The sequence below is a fragment of the Pelodiscus sinensis genome, chromosome 3 (assembly GCF_052426305.1).
Source record: "Pelodiscus sinensis isolate ZL-2025 chromosome 3, ASM5242630v1, whole genome shotgun sequence".
NCBI lineage: Eukaryota > Metazoa > Chordata > Testudines > Trionychidae > Pelodiscus > Pelodiscus sinensis.
Window position 1 is genome coordinate 44,309,835 of NC_143054.1, and position 14,742 is coordinate 44,324,576.

A 14,742-nucleotide genomic window follows, 5' to 3' on the forward strand; every position below is an offset into this window, starting at 1 on the left:
CTGCTGCACACAGGCACACACACACTTTTGGGGCAGCATGCATACCTGGGGACAGCGTGGTGAGATTCAGGAACATTTGCCGCTCACATACACCTCCCTCCCCAATACCCTGTTCCCCTCTCCCTCAGTGGGCAGGAATGCAAGTCCTCTCCCTGCAGGACGCCGCCATTGCCAGACCCGGCAGGCATGTGGCACAGAGAGAAGCCCAGTCACTCCGTGGCCCTGTCTCCCGCCCACAGGACCCCAGACTGTCCGGCACCTTCCATGCCTGCTTGCTCCTCACCCTCCCCAGAGACATCTGGGCCCCTGCAAGCAAGGGCCCACTGGCTAGAACACACATGGCCTTGCTCCAAACACATAGCCTCAGAGGTGAGGGCTAGGCTTCAGGCACAGTGTCTCCGGGGATGATTGATTGTCTCTATTCTCCACAGCCAGACCAGCTGCGAATGGGGGTGGTGGTTGACACCACCCGGGGCAGCCTCCTGAACCAGAGGGACCTGCTGGAGACCCATGGATGAACTCCAGAGGGAGCACTTTATGGAGCAGACAAACAACTACAGGCTCCAGGAAGACATCCAGCTGCGGCGAGATATCTAGCAGCAGATACTGCTGGTTCAGGGCTGTGCCATGCAATCTCTGGTCTCCAGCATGCTGTCTGCGCCTGCTCCTACTCCTGCTCCGACTCCCACTTCTCCCCCAACCCTACTTCCTCCTCCCCCCATGGCCACCGAGGCCCCCGCAACATGGCGGTGGCATCCCCACAGCCAGGTACTATCCCCAGCCCTGGGTCACTCCTCCTTCCTCTTCCCCTCCCCCCACGTTCTTTCCCCAGTCCCTCCCCACTCACTTCTACCCCATATAAAAACAACACAGAGTTTATTTTTCCCCCCCCCCGAAAAAGAAGTCTGTTTTATTGTCTTGGCAGGAAAAGGAGGATTGTCTGGGGGAAAGGCAGAGAGGGGCGCTGTACAGGCCCCTAGTTGGCAGGCCTAGGGGAGAGTGTCATTGGTGTCCATGTGAGAAACTCTTCCTCAGGGCTGCTTGAAGGCCCTGCCGACATGGTCAGCCTCTGCCCCCAACCCCTCTTCTGCTCACAAATATTGTGGCCCACATAGCATATGGCCACCATGTGCAATATGTTCCACTTCTTGATGTCCAGCCGGGTGCAGAGGTATCTGAACTGCACCTTCAGATGCCCAAAGGCGGCATCCTCAATGATCAGGCGCGCCCTGCTGAGCCTCGCATTGAACTGTTCCCTAGTGTGATAAAGGGAGCCAGTGTAGGGCTTCATGAGCCAAGACAGGGGAGGGTAGGTTGTGTCCCCCACCATGCACATGGTCGTGTCCATATCCCCAACTACACTATCAGCGTTGGGGAAAAATGTTCTGTCGTGCAGCTTCTGGAACATGCTGGAGTTGCAGAAGATGTGGGCATTGTGCACCTTCCCCGACCACTCAACATAAATGTCCTTAAACTGGCCCCGGTGGTCTATAACAGCCTGCAGGGCCATCGAGATGTATCCCTTCCGGTTTATGTAGAGAGAAGTCTGGTGGTCGGGGGTCCAGACGGGGGTGTGGGTGCTGTCAATAACTTCCTCAGCCCCTTGCAGTTGGGGGAGCCCATGTTGGCAAAGCCAGAAAGAGTGGCATCTATATCACTGAGGTGGATGACTCTGCGCAGCAAGATAGTGTTGATGGCCCCATACCACCTGTAGAAAGAGACCAACAGAGAATCACAGGGTGGCCAGAGCCCTTGGGAAGTCACCGAGCCTAATTCCCCTTCCCTCCCACATCAGGAGCAATCCCCACCAACTCACCACATCCCCTGGCAGGGTTTTGTGAGGGCGGGACTGAAAAAACCTCCCAAGGAGGGGGCTTGCACCCAGCCCACCCCTCTTTCCCACCTCCCTTCCCCAAGGAACGTCATTCCAGCCATCCACACCATTCTTGGGACAAGAGCCCGAGAATGCCATGTCTGCATAAGCAGGGCCGCAGAAGTCAATCTCCCCAGGCCGAACTGGTTTCTGATCGGTAGCTGTCGAGCGTGGCAAGCTTCCACAGGGATATGGCAGTCCGCTTCTGGAGGGGGATGGTGGGTCTCATGTGAGTGTCCCGTCACCTGAGGGCAGGTGTCCTTCCTCATCTGGAAATTCTGGAGCCACTGCTGGTCTCCATGATGAGCTAGTACCACCAGTCTGTACAGGTGTCCAGATACCAGATGCGTCGGCAGTACACGGTGTGCAGAGAAGGGGGTGGGGCGGGCGGGATTGAGCAGCATGAGCTGCGTCTGCGGAGAGGTGACGAGGGTCTCCAAGCAGAGCAGGGGATTGCAGGCTGGCTCCCAGCCTCCAGAAACTGCTGCATGAGGTGCATCACAAGCTGCAATAGCCATTCACTTTCCAGAGGTAGCGCCAGCTCCATACCTGGATAGCTGAGGTGTCTGCAAGCAGGCAAAGGAATGGGTTTGTTGTCCCTCAAGGTGGTAGGTAAAGGAAAAAAGCCTGACACACTGCTGTACGGGGGGGGGGGGGGGTCCCTTTAAGCATGATCCTCCGATACTTCCTTTGCTTGCTGCCTGAGGCTAACTGCTGTCCTGAAGCCCTGCCTGAAGTGATTCTGGGTGGCCTTAAATGCAAGTTAGTATCCAGTCAGTGTGGATGCTTTATTTCAGAATAGTTAAGGGCTATTTAGATGAGCTTTTGGTGTGTAGACATGCTATTTCAAAATAAGCTATTTTGGAATATTCTTCCACGATTATTTATTCCAAAATTAATGTGCAGTGTAGACGCAGCATTTCACAGCAGATTGTGGGATATTTCCTAGTTGTTCAAAGAAACATGAGATTCGTATTCAGACTCCTGAGATCTCTTTTGATGTATCCCAGGAATCTTTTAGTGCTCATTTCCCTCTGAATAGTAGCAGGTTGAAAACGAAAGGTATGAAAGAAATGCAGATTGACATTTAGTTCCTTAATCATAGAATCATAGAATAATAGGACTGAAAGGGACCTCAAGAGGTCATCGAGTCCAGCCCCCCACCCACAAGGCAGGACCAAGCTCCGTCTACACCATCCCTGACAGATGTCTATCTAACCTGTTCTTAAATATCTCCAGAGAGGGAGATTCCACCACCTCCCTTGGCAATTTATTCCAATATTTGACCACCCTGACAGTTAGGAATTTTTTCCTAATGTCCAATCTAAACCTCCCCTGCTGCACTTTAAGCCCATTAGTCCTTGTCCTGTCCTCAGAAACCAAGAGGAACAAATTTTCTCCTTCCTCCTTGTGACACCCTTTTAGATATTTGAAAACCGCTATCATGTCCCCCCTTAATCTTCTTTTTTCCAAACTAAACAAGTCCAGTTCATGAAGCCTGGCTTCATAGGTCATGTTCTCTAAACCTTTAATCATTCTTGTCGCTCTTCTCTGTACCCTTTCCAATTTCTCCACATCTTTCTTGAAACGTGGTGCCCAGAACTGGACACAGTACTCCAGCTGAGGCCTAATTAGTGCAGAGTAGAGCGGCAGAATGACTTCACGAGTTTTGCTTACAACACACCTGTTGATACAACCTAGAATCATATTTGCTTTTTTTGCAACAGCATCACACTGTTGACTCATATTCAACTTGTGGTCCACTATGACCCCTAGATCCCTTTCCGCCATGCTCCTTCCTAGACAGTCGCTTCCCATCTTGTATGTATGGAACTGATTGTTCCTTCCTATGTGGAGCACTTTGCATTTCTCTTTATTAAACTTCATCCTGTTTACCTCTGACCATTTCTCCAACTTGCTAAGGTCATTTTGAATTCTGTCCCTATCCTCCAAAGAAGTCGCAACCCCACCCAGTTTGGTATCATCTGCGAACTTAATAAGCGTACTCTCTATCCCAATATCTACATCATTGATGAAGATATTGAACAGTACGGGTCCCAAAACAGACCCTTGCGGAACTCCACTTGTTATCCCTTTCCAGCAGGATTTAGCACCGTTAACAACAACTCTCTGACTACGGTTATCCAGCCAATTATGCACTCACCTTATCGTGGCCCTATCTAAGTTATATTTGCCTAGTTTATCAATAAGAATATCATGCGAGACCGTATCAAATGCCTTACTAAAGTCTAGGTATATGACATCCACCACTTCTCCCTTATCTACAAGGCTCGTTATCCTATCAAAGAAAGCTATCAGATTAGTTTGGCATGACTTGTTCTTCACAAACCCATGCTGGCTATTCCCTATCACTTTATTACCTTCCAAGTATTTGCATATGATTTCCTTAATTACCTGCTCCATTATCTTCCCTGGGACAGATGTTAAACCGACCGGTCTGTAGTTTCCTGGGTTGTTCTTATTCCCCTTTTTATAGATGGGCACAATATTTGCCCTTTTCCAGTCTTCTGGAATCTCCCCTGTCTGCCATGATTTTTGAAAAATCATAGCTAAAGGCTCAGATACCTCCTCTATCATCTCCTTGAGTATCCTGGGATGCATTTCATCAGGACCTGGTGACTGGCTGATATCTAACTTTCCTAAGTGATTTTTAACTTGTTCTTTGTGTATCTTATCTTCTAAACTTACCCTCTCTCTGCTTGTATTCACTACGTTAGGCACACCTCCAGACTTCTCAGTGAAGACCGAAACAAAGAAGTCATTGAGCATCTCTGCCATTTCCAAGTTTCCTGTTACTGCTTCTCCCTCCTCACTAAGCAGTGGGCCTACCCTGTCCTTGGTCTTCCTCTTGCTTTTAATGTATTTATAAAAGGTGGTCTTGTTTCCCTTTATGCCTGTAGCTAGTTTGATCTCATTTTGTGCCTTTGCCTTTCTAATCTTGCCCCTGCATTCCCGTGTTGCTTGCCTATATTCATCCTTTGTTGTTTGTCCTAGTTTCCATTTTTTATATGACTCCTTTTTTATTTTGAGATCATGCAAGATCTCCTTGTTAAGCCAAGCTGGTCTTTTGCCATATTTTCTATCTTTCCTATACAGCGGAATTGTTTGCTTTTGGGCCCTTAACAATGTCCCTTTGAAATACTTCCAACTCTCCTCAGTTGTTTTTCCCTTCAGTCTTGCTTCCCATGGGACCTTACCTACAAGTTCTCTGAGCTTATCAAAATCTGCCTTCCTGAAATCCATTACCTCAATTGTGCTGGTCTCCCTTCTACCTTTCCTTAAGATCATGAACTCTATTATTTCGTGATCACTGTCCCCTATACTGTCTTCCACTTTCAAGTTCTCAACTAGTTCCTCCCTATTTGTTAAAACCAAATCCAGAACAGCTTCTCCTCTGGTAGCTTTTTCAACCTTCTGAAACAGAAAGTTGTCTCCAATGCAGTCCAGAAACTTATTGGATAGCCTGTGCCCTGCTGTGTTAGTTTCCCAACATATGTCTGGATAGTTGAAGTCCCCCATCACCACCAAATCTTGGGCTTTGGATAGTTTTGTTAATTGTTTAAAAAAGGCCTCATCCACCTCTTCCACCTGGCTAGGTGGCCTGTTGTAGACTCCTAGCATGATATCACCCTCGTTTTTTACCCCTTTTAGCTTAACCCAGAGACTCTCTACACAGCTATCTCCTACGTTCATCTCCACTTCAGTCCAAGTGTGTACATTTTTAATATACAAGGCAATCCCTCCTCCCTTTTTTCCCTGTCTGTCCTTCCTGAGCAAGCCGTACCCTTCCATACCAACATTCCAATCATGCGTCCCATCCCACCAGGTTTCTGTAATACCAATGATATCATAGTTGTATTTATTGGTTAGCAATTCCAGTTCTTCCTGCTTATTACCCATATTTCTTGCATTTGTATATAGGCATCTAAGATACTGATTTGATCTTGCCTCCCTGTTGTGCCCTGACCCTCCTTTCTCCTTGCCATTATAGGCCGTAGTCCCCCCCCCATTTCCAACTCATCTCCCAGTCCCGCACATTCAGCACTTACCTGTGGGCTTTGCTCACCTGTCCCCGTTGAACCTAGTTTAAAGCCCTCCTCACAAGGTTAGCCAGTCTGTGTCCAAACAAGGCCTTCCCGCTCCTGGAAAGGTGAACTCCATCTCCGCCAAGCAGTCCTTCCTGGAAGAGCACCCCGTATATATTTTGTAGGATGTTTGAATTGTAGGTGATCCTAGTTGAGGTGTTTTTTGTACAGTTGTATGAGGAAGTATAAGAGGCTTCCAGGGAAACAGTCTTGTTTAGTCTCCTCAATGAGCATCTAAACTTACCTGAGCACTGCTTCTGGAGATGGTTTTGCTTGTTGTTCAGTTTTGCATGTCGGTCATTCAAGATAAACATGTTCTCACAGGCTTCAAATGTAGTTGTGGGAAAGCTTATTTGGGTGAGGGGAGAACCTGCTATTCTTAAATCAGGTTTCTAGAGTTGGGAACACACTTTTAAAGTTCCTTTTTAAAACTAAATATACTTCCTACCATGCATGCAAGCCATACAGTCCTGCAGGCCAGTACAGTCTGTGGGACTATTTGTGTGAGTAAGTGTATCGGATAATTGCCTGACTACATTTCCTGTGTGGTTGGAATGGAGGACTATATTTAACAAACTTAAACAGGGGATGTGGTCTGCAAAAAATGTGAGGGGGATGGAAGGGAACTGAGAAGAAAATCTGACAGGAAAATAACTATTACTTTTTTGAGATTTGACTTGGTTTCTTCTGACTGGAGATAATTTAATTATAGTCTGATGTTTCTATATTCTTTATGCTTATTTTAAATGCATAATACACCTATGCAGTTTCTGAAAGAATTGAGAAGGTACATAACTACCTTCATCGTTGTTCTTCTTATTGTCATCCTGGGTTTGGCCAATATGAGATTTATTGGTAGATTTAAAACACCAGATCAGACTAATTACATTGTTGTTCCTGGAAAACTTCTCTAATTAGAGCTTCACGTTTCACTTTCTCTGGTCTGAGTTTCTTGTTAAAGTATCTGAACTAAGTGCTCTGGTTTTGTTTCTTGTTAAAGTATCTGAACTAAGTGCTCCAAGGATGAAGCAGTGGCATCTACATTTTAAGATTAGTTTAATAACAGTAACAAAGAATCAGGGTTACTCTATAGATAAACATTCTGAAAGTGCTCACTACTGTCTAGTCTCTGTAAATAACTTATAAGTGGAAGGGCTTAGGTTCAAAAGACAGTGCTTGAAAGGAAGCTATGTATGTGCAAAGGTTTAATGTCACTGTTTGAACAATGTTTCCCTCTGTGCAAATCTATATCCAAATGTTATTACAAGTTGTATTCTTTTGAAAGTAAACCTTTAAAGCAAATATATCCTCCTAATGTGGGCATTATTCTTGATGGAATTTGATGTGACACTGTAAGGGCCAATAACATAGGTTCATGAGAGGAAAATTGAAGCATGAAACCTGGCAGGCATCTTTTCCAAGCTCTACTATCTGAAACTTTGTTTATGTGCAAACATCTGATTACCTTCATTTACATTAAACCAGACCCCCGTGGGCTGGTAAATTCTTATCACTGCTTTCACTAAGTATCTGCTTAGTGAAGATGCTGTCTATGCCAAAAAGATACATTCTTCCTTCAGTGTAGTACTCCACCTCCCTAAAAGGCAATATATTTCAGTGGAAAGACCCCCTCCCATTGACCTAATGTTGCCTACAAAAGGATTATAGGTTAGTATAAATCAATTGTGCAGGGGTGTGGATTTTCCACACCTCTGTATGTTGTAGTTATGCATACGTAAGTTCTTAGTATAGACCAAGCCTAAATAAGAAGTGTTTTGCATTCTTTTGAGAACTAGATTCAAGAAAATAGTACTTAAAATATGGGAGTTGATTGTAATGGAAAGGAATGGTATTGTTACGAGTGTGAATTGATTAGAAATGCTCTTTTCTGTTCCATCCCCACACTATGCCAACACCCCCTGTAAACCAATACCTGTCCTTATATTGACCCAAATTACCAAAGATCAGATTAGATGGATTAATATAGGTCTGTGCCCTTAAAATGGCGGAATTTGACTTCTTTTAAACAGATTTGATAGAAGATTCTCTGGATTTCACTGACAGACATCAACCTTCATTAGGACAAATGAGCATTCCAGCTGTTTTGAGATAGGGGTATATGAGAGAAAAAGTCACTAAAATTTCAGGGTTCCAGTCAATTTAGGGCTCTCCAAACATTAGTTAGCACTTCAAATTGTATGTGGAAATATCTGTATCATTTTTTGAAAATAGTCTTACCTTGAAAAAGGTCACAAGACATACTGAGATTTCTTTGATTTGAAATGATGAGAGAGAGTATGTAATGCTGTGAACATTTCAGACTAGAAGGTCTTCTGCAACACAGTCATTAACAGTGCATTTGTTTCTGCAGAAATTGCTGAAATTCCAGAAAGCATCTCCTTTTGCAAAGCACTACAGATAGCAGACTTCAGTGGGAACCCGCTGACCAGGTAACATTCCCCTTTATGCTAAGTGCTTTCCAGGCCAACTCTACAATCTTATTTAACTCACACCATAATATTTACTTTAAAAATGGAGCATGTCTGATTTGCACATAATGTATCTCCTCCACAGGGAGGTGGTCAGAGCTCAGAGTTACAGGGACAAGTGCGCCTGTCTGTACCTTGGGGTTGAAGATTATAGGCTGTGCAGAACAAATGTGAAGTAAAAGTACAGGAATTTTTTCAAGCAGGATCAGCAATGCTATGGTGTTATATTTTCCATGGTTACCTATTTCTTTCATCTCTAGCTTTTGTCTATTTTGGGGATTTAGCAATCACTGGCCAGAAAGCAGTATAGCTGCATTGGCACAATTTGACTGCTTGAAACTGGGGTTAACTCAACAGATGCAAATTATGGCTCTTCTTGAATATGCTTGAGGTTTGCACCTGTGCCATGCCATGTAACTGGCTACCGAATTAGGGCTAATCCAACATACCTCTACAATGCTGGGTGACCATAATGTATTCCACCTGGTGATGGCTGCCGCTTCTCTAATACCCATCTTCCCCCTCTCCATACAGTTGCTGTGAAAGCAGTTCATAGTGGCATTGGTTATGTCAAGATATGCTCTCTCCTGTCCAGCCCTAGGAAAAAAGTTATAGTTGCTAGGGATATTAAATATCTGTTAATTGAATAGTTTATTAACCTCATGAATTCTTATCGGTTACTCGACTATTCTATAGTCCGTGAGGCAGGGCCATCAGCCAGTCCACTCCGGCCTCACTCCCGAGGAGTCTCCTGCCACTCTGCACTGCTGCCTCTGTATCAGAGGTAGCAGCGTGGGGTGCCAGGTGGGAGCTGGTCTGCAAGGGGCACCAGTTAAAAAGCACCTCCCTCGCAGACCAGCAGCCTGTCATCCTGTGCTGCTGCCTCTGATAAAGAGACAACAGTGTGGGGTGGCAGCAGCCCCTGGGCTTGGGAGTGGGAGGGTCTGAGCTCCCAGACTCAGTGCAAGGAGAACTGAGCCAGGCTGCCTTCCTGCCCAGATCTGAATACACTTTAAATGGAGAGCTGCAGTGGAGGTAAGACCTGGACCCCCCAGTGCAAGCTGGGACTGAGCTGGGCTACTGGCCAGTCGGGGAAAGAAATGTGTGTAGTCTGTAGCATTAATGGATAAGCTTTTGCTTATCAGTTAATCGACTATACTATTACCTCCTTAATAGTTGCCTCAGTGATGGTAGCTCTTGCTTCTGTATTCTGTATACCACTAAGACCCTGTAAATGCTTATTTTAAGTGTCTTTTAGATGTTGCTCAAGGGGCTCAGTTTGGTAGGATGCACTTGATTGCTGTGACTCTGATTCAGCTTAATGAATCAGTGTTATTCCACCCCACTCCGAACACTACATAAAGATGAATGGTAGCAAAGGAGAGGACGGTCCCTTGGAAAATCAAGGTGGTTGGTAAGGAAAATGAATAATAGTCTGGGACGTACAGGAGCATCTAGGAGAAGCAGGGATCAGCTGAGGTGCTGGGGTTGTAGCAGCTGCTCTTTATTCCTATGCTCTGGATGGTTGTGCCTAGCAAGAAGGGGACTAAAAAAGAAAGCCTGTAATGCATTGTGATTGACTGTAGAGCATTAGAAATAGGGATGGAATCTGCATAAGTGATCCTTCCTTGGTGGAAAAGAGTAGCATGTTTGTCATGTAGTGAGGTCACCAATACAACATTTCATAGACATGGGGCATAACCGCCAGTAGCTGTCCCAGTAGTTGTCATGTTCGCACTAGCAATAAGCATTGTTACAACATGGATGCTGCAGTGGTATGCTGGCTAGCTGTACATGTGCATTTAGGCTCTCTGCTGCTCATATTATTCTAGTAAAGAATTAGTTTTATGATTCTTCTCTCTTTGATGTAACAGTATTAAATGGGTCGGATTACTTGTAAGCTGAATCCTTCCTATTTCCTAAAATATAAAGCAAGTTACAAGGTGTTAGAAAATAGCAATAAGTTTCTACTTGCTGGGGTTTGAAATGAGCAATATGCAGTACACTTCTTGGTGAAGGAAAACTTCCTTATGGGCTTTCATATGATGATCATCACTGTAGAATCTGAATGCTTCTCATATTAATTAATTAACCTTCACAAAAACCCTGGTGAGATTAGGATGTGGTACTTATCCATAGGTTATGGAAGGCAACTGGAACACAGAGGAATTAAGGTGAAAAACTGTCCCTTTATTTTGGATGCCCAATTTGAGGTGTCTTGGAACTGGTTTTCTAATTATTTAGCATTTGATAGTATTTCATGCATTCCAATTCAGCTCTTATTGACTTCAGTTGCAGCTATGAGTGCTCAGCACTTCTGTGTATCATGTTTCAAGGTAACAAATTGGGTATCCATAAGCTGAAGAATACACATGACCAAAATGTTCACACTTGGCTGTGAATTCTTTGCCCAGCGTCACTTAGGAACTTTGGCAGAGGCAGGGATAGAATCCAGTTTTCCTGGACAGTGTTCAAGTGCCTTTATCGCGGGACCGTCCACTTTTCCTGCAGTTCCCTGCCTTATTAACTACTTGCCTTCCAATTTCTGCAGCAAATGAATCAACAGCCCTCTTTCACAGTACAGTTCTAATTAATCCTTAGAGCCCAGTTCATGCTATGCACTGAATGAGGAATGGATCATGTAATTAAAGAATGTATCCTAATGTGTAAAACCCAAGGGGTCTTGTTAGGATTGCATAGGAAAATTTTCTAATGTTTGACTGAATGTTTGACTGTAGCTTTCTAAGTGTAAACAAGCAGAAATTCAGTCACATGAAATCATATAGCCGCTCACGTGGATCATTAGCAAGGTTGCAACAATTAGATCCATTGCACTGGCCTCTGCTGCTTGAACTTACAGAGTAAAGTGACAGAGGATAACTTACTACTGGTAGGTGGTCCAGCACTAGAAGGAGTGAGATAGCTGTGAAACTGATTGACAAAAGGTATTTGCTGACACCAAAGAAATATTGAGACTTGGGAATCTTGGATTTCAATCTGGATTTTGGCAGAGATTTTGCTCTTGTGTCCACACAAGCTTCTGCCCCATCCCCTCCAATCTAGCCAATCCTAATCTACTTCTCCCATCCCTCAGGCCACATTCTTGTCTGTTCTGCATTCAAGTCAAGTGGCTTCTTCCTTAGCACTGCTTGGGGTCCACCAAGCAGAAGCATTGAGAGAAGAGGAAAACGTTGCTTGGTATTTCTAGTCTGATGCCATAGCAGCCCAATAGATGGGAACAGCAATTGTAGGGAATGCCTAAGCATGCCTAGTACGGATGGAATCTTTAGAGCGGAGCTACTCAACACGCGCTCTGCGGCCTGTCTGTTTGCGGTCCGCGGGTGCGGTTTGGGTTTACATTGCAGCTTAGGTTAATATGTGTTTTAGTAGTAAAATTCCTGGACTGTTGTGAAGCTAAAACAAAAAAGTAGTCATTATAATGGTCTTCTGTTGATAAGCGTTTTAGTAGTTAAATTCGTCGACTGTCATTGCTAATTCAAAGTGCTGTCATATGGGTGGAAATTGGGTAAATATTGCATTTTATTAATATCAGCAGAACTAATTGAAATGGGGCATGTGTGTTGTGTAGTCTTGCCTTAATTGTTGTATTCATACACGTCAGTGTGAAAGAAGTTGTTTGCATATATATTTGCATGTGTACGCAACCACCCTTAAGTTGCAGCCCTCGGCATGTGCTGGGAGTCTCATTGTGGCTCCTGGGGCTTCCAAAGTTGAGTAGCCCTGCTTTAGAGGATGTAAATGCCAAACTAACAGTTCTCTACTGGGCATGTATGAATTGAGATTTTGCAAATTGGCATGAGTTTTTAAGAGAACAATGAAAACATACAACCTTGACATAAAGGCAATCCCTGTGCTGCCTTTCTAGACCCTGCTCCTAAGCATGGGCACTTGTTCTTCTCAACAAAATGGTTGAATGATTTATTCAAGAGGGCAAAAGAGTCATCCCTTCCCCAATCTCGTTTTTGGAAATGGCTGAAACTTTTTGAAAATATTCAGCTTGAGTGATATATTCTGCATGAAAAACTTCAATTCAAATGGCTAAGTTAGAAGCAACAGAAAATGGTCTTTATAATGGAAGTATGAGGTAACGTTATTTATAGGCACTGTTACCAGCATCACCAATAATACCATGATCATTTGGGCAATCTTTTCTTGTTGATTTGTGTATCCCAGTACCGGTAATTGCCTCCTTTTCTGTGAAGTACTGAACTGTTTTGTGACTAGTGAGTCCAGTTCTTATTTCCTCTAGGCTTAAATGCCAGTCACAGATCTTTCTAACTCAGGGTCCAAGCCAGCACCCTCGGATAAAGAGCAGCTCTAAGCCGTTCAAAGCAGTTTGCTGTTCCATGTCGTCCTCTGCCCTGGGCTCAGTGTGGGAGGGAGGCATTGGGTGCTGCCTACGCCAACAGCACCATCTCTCAGTTCCTATTGGCCGGAAACCAGGCAATGGGAGCTGAGAGATGGCGGGTGGGAGCCACTCACAAAGCCTCGCTGCAGAGAGCCATATGGAACAGCCAGCTGCTTTGTGCTTGGGACTGTGGCAGGCTGGGAGCCTGCCTGATGGTCCCACTGGGCTGCTGGCTGGGAGCTGCCTAGATAAGTGACGCCTGCCTCTGGCACCTGACTCCCTCCCACACTCCAACTCCCTGCCACAGGTCACTGCCCCAGTCTTCTGCACCCTCTCCTATTCTCCTCACTCAGGTCAGAATCCTCTCCTGCACCAATACCTCTCCCCAGACCCTACACTGCATGCTTCTGTCCCAGGTCACTAACCTTCCTTCACTCAAACTCCCTCTCAGACCCCACACCCTGTCCTTCGCCCCAGTCCCCTATCCTGAGCTTTATTCTGTACCCAACCTCTGTCCCAGACATTGTACTCACTTCATAGAAAAGTGTATAGCCCTTGATCCCTTTCCAAAATCTTGGAATTGCCCCCCTGTCAAAAATTATTGTCCACTCTGTCTTCATGAATGTCCTTCTACTGCTCCAATGAGTTGCATCGTTGTTGAGGCTTCCAATGAATGTTCTTAAATATTCAAGCAAGAAAGAATGTATTGAAGAATAGAGCTTCTTAGTTTCTGTGGGGTATTCTTCACTCTGAAGTTGTCCCAAGGACAGAGGATATGCTCAAAATAGGGCAAGCAGGTGGTACACTCCCCAATATACTGCAGGGACACAATTGCTTTGACCCTGTGGTCTTCCAAAAGTGGTCACATATACATTCTTGCTTGTATCCCTGTCTCGCATATTACTAAATTACTCAAACGCCATCAAAATATTCTCATGGGGTTTTTTTCCTCAATTTTCTTGTCTAAACTAATATTAACACAGGCAGCATAAGAAAGTGAAGTTTCCCAAGCTTTCCCAATAATAACTTCCTTAAAAATGTATGTTGTTTCAACAGGTTTTGATTGTTTCTTTTGTGGAGGTCGTCTTATGGGATATTCATTGCCTTAATACAGGCAGTCCCCGGGTTACGTACAAGATAGGGACTGTAGGTTTGTTCTTAAGTTGAATCTGTATGTAAGTTGGAACTGCCATCAGCCGCTGCTGAAACTGATCAGTTTCAACAGCGGCTGAATCTGGACACCAGTTCCACTTACATACAGATTCAACGTAAGAACCCCAAGCGTCCCCAAGTCAGCTGCTGTTGAAACTGATCAGCAGCTGATTCCAGGAAGCCCAGGGCAGAGCAACTCTGCCTTGGGCTTCCTGTAGTCAGCCGCTGGTCAGTTTCAGCAGCGGCTGACTTTGGGACGCCTGGGGCAGAGCAGCTGGGGTGCTGCCGGGTTGGTCCAGTAGCGCCAAGGAGCGGTGCTGCGGGACCAACCAGCAGTGCCCCACCTGCTCTACCATAGGCCCCCGGCTTTGCTCCATGTCTCCCTGGTCTGCTGGGGGGGCACTAGCTGCGTCCCCCCCCCCCCCCCCCCCCCCGAAGACCAGGGAGACGTGGAGCAAAGCGGCGGAGGACCCGGGCCGAACCGTGGCTCTTCCAGATCAGCGCCGCGGTCCGGCCCGGGTCCTCCGCGGCTTTGCTCAGCGTCTCCCTGGTCTGCAGACCAGGGAGACGCTGAACAAAGCGGCGGAGCACCCGGCTGGACCCGCGGCGCTTCCAGCTGATCTTGAAACGGCCGCGGGTCCGGCCCCCGGTGCTCCCCCGCTTTGCTCCCGTCTCCCTGGTCTGCTGGCTCCACCAGCAGACCAGGGAGACGGGGAGCAGCTTTTCTCGCCCCGGAGAAGGCGGGCGGCGGGA

The 14,742-nt window shown here is 45.8% G+C and overlaps 1 protein-coding gene across 2 annotated transcripts in view; it reads left to right on the plus strand.

Moving 5' to 3' along the window:
• Positions 1–14,742, plus strand: part of LRRC1 (leucine rich repeat containing 1) — a 146,876-nt gene that overhangs the window by 43,118 nt on the left and 89,016 nt on the right. For both annotated transcript variants that reach the window (XM_089777084.1, XM_075923612.2), the window contains exon 3: positions 8,351–8,429. In XM_089777084.1, the coding sequence (XP_089633210.1) occupies positions 8,351–8,429 (79 nt within the window). The remainder of the gene's footprint in view (positions 1–8,350; positions 8,430–14,742) is intronic.